This window comes from Gordionus sp. m RMFG-2023, chromosome 2 (assembly GCF_954871325.1).
Source record: "Gordionus sp. m RMFG-2023 chromosome 2, tfGorSpeb1-WG-v2, whole genome shotgun sequence".
Classification (NCBI taxonomy): Eukaryota; Metazoa; Nematomorpha; class Gordioida; order Chordodea; family Parachordodidae; genus Gordionus; species Gordionus sp. m RMFG-2023.
Window position 1 is genome coordinate 20,723,289 of NC_088776.1, and position 11,346 is coordinate 20,734,634.

Consider the following 11,346-nt stretch of genomic DNA (forward strand, 5'->3'; position numbering starts at 1 on the left):
CGTAACTGTCAGTTGTATTGTCGTTTAAGTGATGAATGACTTTAACAACAGTTATATTTTAAAAAATAGAATTTTCCAATTTTTAAAATATCATTCATATTTTATTTACTTTCTTCAAGATTTATAAAAAAAAAATTTTTATATTTTTGTAACATTTTTAAAGATTATTTTTTAATTTTTACTATATTATTAAAATGATTGTTTTTAATATTTAAAAAAAAATCTTTTTAGTTTAATTAAAAATTAAATATTAATTAAAAATAGAGATTCGATCATGAAAATGTCAAAATAAACACTATGGAGAAACATCTTCCTTAACACTTCTTGTCACTATAAAGAGCAATTATCAACAGCCTAATTTCATCACTTTCTCCAAAAATTCAACTCGTATAGAAAATATGTTAGAACCCAGATCTCACAATAATTTTAACTACAATTACAACTTCACTTATAATTATAATACAAACGTGTGGTGTGGACCTAATCCATCTCCATCTTCCCTTTATTATAACAATCCTAGTTATCCAGTCAATAATAGTGTTCTAGGCAAAGTGTGTGACCAATACGCTTCTTTTAATGGCGGACTCGGTGGCGAATTGCATACCAATCATCCCGGAATGCATCCAGCTGCGAATAACAATAATGACGTCAATAACCCCTACAGTTATAACCATTTTAACCATCATGCGCATTATGGATACCCTCTGAATTATCACCTAGCACCGCCATCCGGTTATGAAGCAAATATTAACCCAACATTAGATTATGGAAATCCACTACTTACGACAGATAAGATTCCTATTAATAACGATTTTTTTCGTCTCAGTGAATATGCAAGCAATTTCGATAATTCGGGTGTTACTAATAGTATCAACAATAATGTCGACCACTTGAAATCCAGTTTCTCGGCCCAAAATTCTCAAAACGATTTCAAGATAGGTCTTAAACAAGGTAAGAGCGAAAATATATTCTCATTTAACAATATAAGTTGCGATCAACGCAAATGCATGATGGAATGCGATGAGACACTAGCTAGAACCACGATATCGTTTCCTCCCACTCCACCCAAAGATCCCTTTTTACCATTTATACAAGTCACATCTTCACGCCTAGATTCGCTTTACAGTTCTCTATCAACCATGCCATCTTGCAAAAATAATATCGATATAGAATCTTCCTTCGTTAATAAATTGAATCTCGAAATCAACGGAATCGATGAAGAAGGCTGCATTGGAAAAATCTCGCCATCTAAATACCAGTCTAAAAGCAAAAAACTACTTAAAAAGTTTAATAAAATGAAAATGAGTAGTAGTACTAAATTAAAAAATATGAAACATACTGTTGACATAACTGATTACAGTGAAAATAATGGTCTCGCAATAAACAAAGAATCCCCACCTTATACCACACAGATCAAGAAGGAAAATCATATTGATATTGAAATATCTCAAATTAACCAAAAAAGTCAAACCGAACGCAAAGAAAACATGAGTACCGTCCAGACACAACCTCATTATTCACCCTTGTCTTATATGCATAACGATGTAGTCACTCTCTACAATAAAAATTACACTCACTACGAAAACAATTCGCTATCGCCTAAGTTTGAAAATTTTAATATTTTTAATTCGTCCCCGCATCAAGAAATGTGTGTGTCCAATGCCAATAAAAATTTTATATCTTCTTCCACCACATTTTTTGATCGTTTACATTTATCCAATTCGCAAAATCCCTCTACATTTGCCTTAAAAAGTTTCATAAGACCAAGGACTAAGAGTAGATCAAGTTCAGGTGATTTTGCAACATATTTATAAATTTTGAATGAAATAAATATAATATACTCGATGTACTTTATATTGTTAAATTTTTCTAGAAGGAAGAGAATGCGTCAATTGTGGGGCCACATCAACTCCTTTATGGCGTAGAGATGGTACCGGTCATTATCTATGTAACGCGTGCGGCTTATATCATAAAATGAACGGATCTAGTAGACCTCTAATCAAACCCAAGAGAAGGATGTTAAAAATGGTATATATATTCTACACATTTTGAAATTTTATCCTAAAGCTGAATGAAGAATATATTAAATATTTTAATATATTTTTTTACATACATCCATTTTAAAAGACGACATCAAGACGAATAGGAACGAGCTGCGCTAATTGTCAAACTGGCACAACAACTCTTTGGAGACGGAATAATAATGGCGATCCAGTTTGTAATGCTTGTGGACTCTATTTCAAACTTCATTCGGTAAAAAAAATTTCAAACTTTTGTTAATATATTATAATTATAAGACCAGTATGTTAAAATTTAAAGTCGAATTTTAAATGAAGAATAACTGGTAACCCGCTTCATCATAGTCGTAAAATTTCTAAATATATTTAAGTGAAGCTCAGTAGGTTTTATAATTTGGGAGTGCTAAAGGAATTAATGCCATCTTTTTTTAGACGCCTTCAATTAAAAAGTTTTACTCAAATATAAAATATCTACAGGCGTGTTCAAATTAAATTTAGGCTTGTTGAACACGCTTTTGCTCATTCCTAGCGACACCACTGTACTATACACTATATTTTATTAATCATTTTGGTTTTTTATACATATTCATATCATATTCATTTCATTTAAAAAAAATCCCCAAAGAATTAAAAAGGCAAAAATTTTCTCATAGTATATAATATTTTCTGTTTATAAAAAAACATTATATTAAATTTGCTTATTATATACATTTATTAAAGAACTATGAGTATTTTTAATACACCATTGGAACCTTCATACCCATACTCTATGGTCTCTTAAATTATATATGAATATTGGCTAATATTAAAATGTATTTTTTTTTAAAAAACAGAGTCTCATTTTCACCACAGGTTTCGGTTTATAATTTCGATAATTCCTATATAGAATATAGGTCTTCATTTCAAAAAAAAAAACAACTGCAAGATATGTACCTTATCTTATATATTTTTTTTTACTACTGGCTAAAAAATGTTTTTGCATTTTCGAAATAATTTTGTAACATTAGTTTTAAACTTTTTCAATTAGTTTAAAAAAATATAAACTTTTTCAATATTTTTTTTTACCACATTTTATTTTTTAGGAAAGTTTCTAGTTTTTGTAAACTGGTTGTCAAAATATCTAGAAAATACAAAACATCTTTTATTGACGAAATACTCCATAGTAAGAAACTATGTGTCTTAAATAATATATAATGTCATCAAAATAATATTAACCTTTTTAATTAAAATAATTATTTATTTTTCTTCTGAAATACCAAGGGGGAGGGGGATTATTAGCTATACCTTCCCACTTGACGCCCGTTTTACATTATTAACATAGTTTCGAAATTTTAATAATTAACCTTTTTTAATTTGAATTAAATTTTGATCACTTTATGTTTATTGTTATAAAATTACTCAAATTCCAGTTTTAAAAAAATTGGATCATTATGAAGAAAAAATAGGCTTAACTAAATATATTTTATTATTTTTGCCATACTTAACTCCTTTTTTAATTCTTTCACCACCCCTTATGGCGTCATGGAACTCCAAGCATGTTAAAATTAATATTAACTATTTTATCATTTCAAATTGTCATTATTTTAAATTTATCTAAGAATAAATATCCAAAAACATATATTAATTTTAGTTTTAAGTTTTTTAAAAATAAAATATTTAAAGTGTTTATACTTTTGAAAAGTAACTAGTTATAGTAACAGTTAAATCCACAAAAGGGTAATTAGTTATATTTACTAGTTGCTTTTTTTGGAAGTAGCTACTTACTAGAAAAATTATATTTCAAAAGTAACTAGTTACATTGAAATTGCAAGTTAGCTTTTAAATTAATCATATAGCTCATTTTATTTATTATATATTTTTTGTTTTACAGAATAATTTTGTGATTTACAAATTTTAGTCAAAGGAATTTAAATGGAAATACAATTAAATAAAAAAATAACAATATTTATTTGTACCGCAAAAATATATAAATAACTCAATATAATATTTAATTTCATAAATTTGGGATTACTAAATTAAACTATTTTCATTATTAGTGCTTAAAAGACGTGATATTAAGAATAAGCTTCCTCTAGAAAGGTTATACAGAGGCATGTAAGTGAGACATATTTAATAAACAGTAATTTTGAACAAATTTTTAAAAGTAAATAATTACTTTTTTGGTTATATTCCAAAAAATTATCTAGTTATAGATACTAGTTACAATTTTCCAAAGGTGAATATAATAGGAACATTTTGCCATAATATAGTGATTGATAACTATTTATGAGAGATTTTCGGTCAAACTACATAAGGAGTTCGGGGTTGGATATATTTTTTTTTAAATGATAATTTTTATATATTTTATTTTACATTAAAATTGTTTATTTTTTCAGCCAAATTTTTTAGATATTTTTAAAAATATGAAAGAATATGTTAATATTCTATCTATAGTATCTTCGCTTGATTTTCATCCAGTTAATCTGAATTAGATACTATATGAAAGAATATGTTAATATTCTATCTATAGTATCTTCGCTTGATTTTCATCCAGTTAATCTGAATTAGATACTATATGAAAGTATAAGCAATGCTAATATTTCAAGTTCTGAAAATTTTTTTGATAAATTATGATAATAGAAGTTATATAATTTTTTATTTAAACCTTAAAGAAACATTAATTTGACCCGACTGAACTGAGATTGGTTGGTCAGACATTCAGAACTATTTTGAAAAAAAATTCATTTATTTTCCCTTTTAAATCTTCCTTTCCAGGCAAATTTAACAAATGCTGATTTAAATAATCTACTTAAAAAGGGTAAAGTAATTTTTTTTTAAATCTTAGATACCAAATTTTTGAGAAATCGATACGCGCGATTTTAAATTTTCAACCGGCTACCCATTTATAGAGTATAATATAATTATACCAAATAAATTTTATATATACTATATAATATAAAATGTACACATCATAATAAATATAATGATATTTCTTGAATTGGCAAACTTATTATACATATTCTTATTTTATGAGGTATAATTTATTTCTAATATATATTTTTAAATTATAATTTTATTTTTACCGAAAAGACGCCTAAACTATTTATTCTTAAAATAAAAATCAAAAATACAATTAAATAATCAAATTTTTCTTTCAAAAGGTGTTTGTAGACGTTCTTCTTGTGGTATGAAGTCAATTTGTTTTTTTTTTCTTTCATGACTTTGCCCATTGTTTTTTTACAATCATTATAGTATATAGATAGATTTTTCTGATACATAGTATAAAAATATACCTGTCGTCGAATCAAGTCCCCCTTTTTTTGAATTAAAAGGTATTTTAAAAAAGTATCAGAAGAATCAAATTTCAAACTAAAATATAAATTTAATTTATTTTAAAAAAAATTCTTTATCTAGTTGATTTTTATCGCAATTTTATTATTTATGTAATTTTTTTTAAATCGTCATTTTTTTTTGAATAAATTTTAAATTAAATGATTTCGGGAAAAAATCTTTTTTATGATGGTCAATTATATAATTAAAAAATAAAATCTTTTGATTAAAAATTAATTAGTGATTTGGGGGCACCTATTAGAAATAAATAAAAATTGATTGCAATTTTGTGATAAAAAGATATTGGTGAATGATAAAAATCAGATTTATAATAACCTATTAATATATATCAAAGCAATATTGTGTAATTGTATAATAATAAATGGTCTATATAATTAGATTATAATAATATGGTGTGTTGTGTTGTTGAAATCTTTAAAAGTAGTGCACTACCGGTACTAGGTAAAAAAGGTAGCCAGCTACTACTAGCTTTTCATAGCGCGCTAGTAGCTTGAATCACTCGCTATTTTTATACTACATAAACTACTATTTTACTCCATATAGCCTACCCCGAAATGTTTTCGTGCCTAAAAATTGAAAAACAATCGTGCCGAATTCAGTAAACTTTTATGGAAAAATAGCAGCTATGCTACCGAGAATAGAGCATCATTAGAATAGTGAAGCGGCAAATCTTCCTATAGAGAATTTGCTAATTTTTTAAAATTTAAATTAATAAACATTGTTACTCCTCCCACCCCCACCCATCCTCTACCAAATAGATAGTTAATATAAACAATAATTTTTTAAAATAATTATACTAGAATTGGGAAAAATTATTTAAAGTTGTAAAAATAACACATTCCCGGAAAAAACACATTGACGCTAACAATCATAATTCTATAGGTAAAAAATAATTAAAATAAAAAAAAAACCAAACTAACTAATCAAATTTAAACATGAGTGCTCGTATGCTAACATCTTATGTGGGTGAATAAATTTTTAAAACTATGCCCTAGGCTCCTGGGTTAACTCCCATCTTCCTTACCCTAATATATACCATGTCGCGCATAAAATGTAGCTAAGTTCACATAGGGATTCGTAAATTTTATTGATTTGAAGAGAGGAGGGTTTGTGGGGGGATAATTTTATTAGCCCATAATAATTTCATCCAGAGATGTAATTCACTCATTTTCACTACCTCAATTGCGAATTATGCAATCTAGGCTATGCCTATGATGTATAGTTTATATAATTCAGTCTATAATTCAATAGCATCAATAATCATTTTCACTGAGGAGTATCAATAGCGTCAATATGAAACATTGAAGTAAGTTTTCTCAATACTTTGGAGAACCAACCACCTGAAGGATTTTGAATTTTTATTATATGAATTTTTTTTGTAAAACTTTTTTTGCTCATTTTAGTTAGAAATTCCTTTTATTGATCATTTTTAGATTTACATTATATATTTTTGATAATTTTTAAACAGTTAACCCCAAGTGGGAAAACTTTGGAAACATCACTAGGATTACTTAACTTTTAGGGGGCTTGATACCCCGATTTTAAAGTACTAATCAGGACGTTAATTTTGAAAAACTATATAAAATTACAAGGAACTGAAATCCAGGTGCTAAATGGAAAAACATTATTGGAAATTCGAATGTCATTATAAAAGCGGGTTACTCTGTATTACATTGTATATATAATATAACTCCATTAATTATAAAAAAACATTTGATAATAAATAAAAGTTTCAGAATTAAAATAGAGATAAATAACATGGTATTGAGCAAATATCAAAGTCTAACACATATCATCAATTTATATTCACAATTTATAAAATAAATATTTACCTAAAGTATTTTATTTAAATATATAAAACCAACAATGCTGGGGGTTTTTTAACGTATTATACACCCTAACAAATAAAACTTTAATTAAATTGTATTACAATAAATTTGAAATAGATACAACAGCAGTTGTTTGCTAGATATTGCAACAATTAAAAAGAATAAAAATGTTTGTTTAACTTTTTGTCATGATGGAACAGACTAATAGGCTACCACAAATATTTGAATTCTTTCAAAATTATAAAAAATATATATTCTTATTTTTTTTACATTATACATATTTAAATTTATATTATATAGTTCAATAAATATATGAATTACAATCTTTTTTTAAAACTAAATATTATAAATTTTTTTTTATCTTTTAAAATATCTTTCGAATCGAACGACAATAAAAGATTTTTTTTTCCGTGTCTAATATAACTAAAAACGTTATTTTAAATAAAAAAAATTTTAAACAATTGTGATTGAATAAAATAATAAAAATATTCACAAAATCGGATATACGAAAAGATTTATAGGACTATATGTTACATTTATAAATTAAAATTGTGTTAAATTTTTTTATGCCTAATTTATATATTATATAAATTAAAAAAATTGAAGGGAGATGGAGGGGGGGGGGAGAATATATGTCTAAGAATTATAATTAAAACGAATATGATCTTGACGTGACAATTTTGTTAAAAAATAAAGTGTAAAAGCGATTTCTTTAATTAAATTAATAATAAAATTTATAAATTTGATTACACTTTTATATAGTATACAAAAAAAATGAATATGTTTTAGTAAGTATAACTTATAAATAACTAAAAGTGAACCAAAAAAAGGAATTATGATGCTCTATTTTTTTTTTTTAAATTTGATGAGAAACATTTTTTCAAGATATGCTACAAAGTATGGAGTAAAAATTATAGAATTTTTTTAAAAAAAATAAACATGGCTAAATTCTAAATTGGGCAATTCATAAAATATTAAGAGAAATGAAATGTCAATCGATACGATTACATATGAGTATCAAGGTTTTCACTAGTATGTAAAAATTATTTGTGCGTTTTTCTGTATAAATTTTATTGGCGAGCTTAGGCCCATTTGCTAGCTTTTGTCGGATTAAATTTTTATTTAAAAAATGGTAATGAAAATTTGGAATTATATTATTTGTTTTACCTAATATAGACTAAAAGGGGAAATTTAAAAATCTTCTTATCCCCAGGGAACTCTAAGTGAAAACTCCTGACTAATAAAATATGAAACAGAATAAGTATAGTGATATATCCAAATGTCTGATAGTATACCTCTAGAATTGTTTTCAAGGGCTTTTTGGTCCATTATAAAGCTTTAGTACCCCTTCACAGTTTAGATTGTAAAAAAATTGTGTTTACCCTTCCGTTGATATTTTACTCGACTTCACCATCACTCTACATAAAATATTTAACTTATTCAATTCGTATGTAGGTATATTATACAATACATGAAATATAATTTTCAATATGATATTTTTAAATTGTATAAGCTACTTATATATGTAGTGTATATATTAAATTCGGGTCATATAGATTTAATTGTTTTAATTAATTTTTTGTCTCTTTTATATTTCTATTGTAAATTTAAATGGTATTTTTTTTATATTCATAATCAAATACAGATGGTAATTCTACTAAAAAAAATTTTTATAAAGGGCAAGCATAGTAAAAAAAAGAAGGAGGGTAATGACCATTGAATTTGAATTATAAAATATTGTATCAAACCAATATACCAATATGCAGAGTTTGAAAAAAATATTTTGAGCAAAAATCTTTTAGGATTTTTTTTTGAAGAAGAGAGATTTTTTATCAAATTTGCCTAAAATATACCATTTTAAAAAAAATCTTATAATTTTCATGGATAAAAAAATTTTATAAGGAAAGATATGGGAAAATTATTCAACTCAACTAAATTATAATTGAATTATATCAATCATGAATTCGGGATTTTTTTTAATGTTACATACTATCTTAAGTGAGTTGTGATGATATTCAGAGGTTATATATACTCCCATGTCACGGAAGAGCCCAAGCAAATTTTTCCAAATACACGGGTCATGCCTCAAATTAAGTAAAGTTTGTATTAAGTCTTCGATGATATTTATATCATTGGCATAGCTGGAGAGTAGAGAAAGGGTGTTTAAGACAAATTGAAAATGCCTAAAATCTTTTTGATTTCATAATTACAAAAACAAAAGTAAATATAATTTAAATATTTTTTATTGAACCCTAATTTATTTAGCACTATATATAATTGTTTATATTTCATATGCATTAAGATAAATCGGCCTTTAACCATGAAGAAAGATGGTATACAGACCAGAAATCGTAAAACATCGGGTGGTATAGGCAAACCATACCAAAACGACACATCATTACACGAATCCTTCAATAAAGACCCTTCTAACGTTAACAATGAAAGTTTTATAGATCAACAACACGAACCGACTATGCTCAACAAAAATTTTATGTCGGGCGTGGATACTTATTCCGAAATCGATTTTAACAATAAGGAAGAAGATTCAGGGCCTAATATGTATGACGAAGAAGATGCTATTTTATGGAACAGAGATTCAACTACCTATACCAATAAAAATACCGATTGCTCGCGGGTTTCGTGTTACGAAAGGAAAAATGATTTATTATTACACAGTAGTGAAGTCTACTCTGAAGAAGGAATCGGGAATGCTAAATCTTTGATAATGGTGCCGACAAAACTTATCGATGATAAAAGGGAAAACAATCACAAAAGTCATATTACCCAAAATAATGTAAAGATCGAAAATTATGATTTATCCAACGATCTTAGACAATCAAAAGCGATTTACGAATGGGCAGCTTCCTCCAATAATGACAATAATCCTCTTTGCACACTTTCATCTTTAACCGATTGTTATTTCCAAAACTCATGAAATTTTTTTAAAAATTTATCAGAACGACAAAAGGCAGAATTATAATACTTGCCGTTTTTGATAAATTTATTTCTATATGATTGATTATTGGAAAATATTCATATTTAATTTTTTTCGTTGCACGTGTCGTCAGTTACTTATGGTCAATCAGAACATTCTGTAAAAACACATAAAATAATGAGAAGAAAACATCAAAAATTATATAAAACCAAAATTCTAAAATTGATTTTCCATAAACATATATATTTACATATATTATATATTATTAATAAAATAAAATATTTTTCTGTATATTAAAACACACAAACAGAATCTGAAAAAATACCGTGAGACTTTAAATCAAATTGTTTAAAAATAATATCAATATGTTTTATTTTTTCTATTGACTAAAATATTTTAATAAATAATTTAAAATATTATATTATATTTAAAATACTATGTATAATATATATTAAAAAACAAATTGAAATCAATTTCGTAAAATATTATAATGTGTATAATAAATAAGTATCATTATGTTCCAAATTTAAGATTTGACTTTTGTTTACAATTTCAATATAAATTTTACCAGACTCATCTATTTAATGATAATATTTCTATGGTCACTCACACCCTGGCCAGACCATAAGAGGGGCCTGGGCTAGCTAAAATGAGAGACGTCGCAAATCACTTGATCCCATTTTTAAGGGAAAAGGCCAGGATTTTTTAAATTTGGCTTAAGATAGGTTTTAGTAGTGAGCATCTATACATACAAAAAATATTTTGTAATAATTAGCTATTAAAAATTTTTTGATAAAAAGTATTTTGATGTAAAATGTTTAAAATTTTTACAGGGCAAGAATTAATTTTTATAAAATTTATTATAAAATTTATACGTATCATAACTTTTATGAAGTTTAAACATTTCTATATTATTTAAGAAAGTTTTACGAATATTTATGATGTCGACATTATTTTAATCATGTTTAATAAATCTAACGCCAGTAGGGCTTACGAAACCAGGGCACTTTGAACTGAAAATTATCCTTAAATAATTTTAAATTTTTTTATCTAATCTTTGGTTATTTTGTGGTTTACTTAGACAAAATTTCATAACAATAAAATTTTAAAATTATTCTATAAATATCAATCTTAAGAAGTATAAATTTACCCATTACAAGAAATTCGCTGATTTTTGAAGTCCAACAAGGTCATTTGGCTAACCCAAAACTTTTTTTAAAAAAATTTATTTTAA

General features: G+C 25.6%; 1 protein-coding gene across 1 annotated transcript; it reads left to right on the forward strand.

The window, feature by feature from the left end:
* Window positions 1-287: 287 nt before the first annotated feature.
* LOC135925157 (GATA zinc finger domain-containing protein 11-like) lies at window positions 288-10,438 on the forward strand. Its single transcript, XM_065460363.1, has 4 exons — window positions 288-1,791; window positions 1,874-2,028; window positions 2,128-2,253; window positions 9,480-10,438. The coding sequence occupies exons 1-4, from the start codon at window positions 399-401 to the stop codon at window positions 10,110-10,112; spliced, it is 2,307 nt and encodes a 768-aa protein (XP_065316435.1). The 5' UTR covers window positions 288-398; the 3' UTR covers window positions 10,113-10,438.
* Window positions 10,439-11,346: the final 908 nt, after the last annotated feature.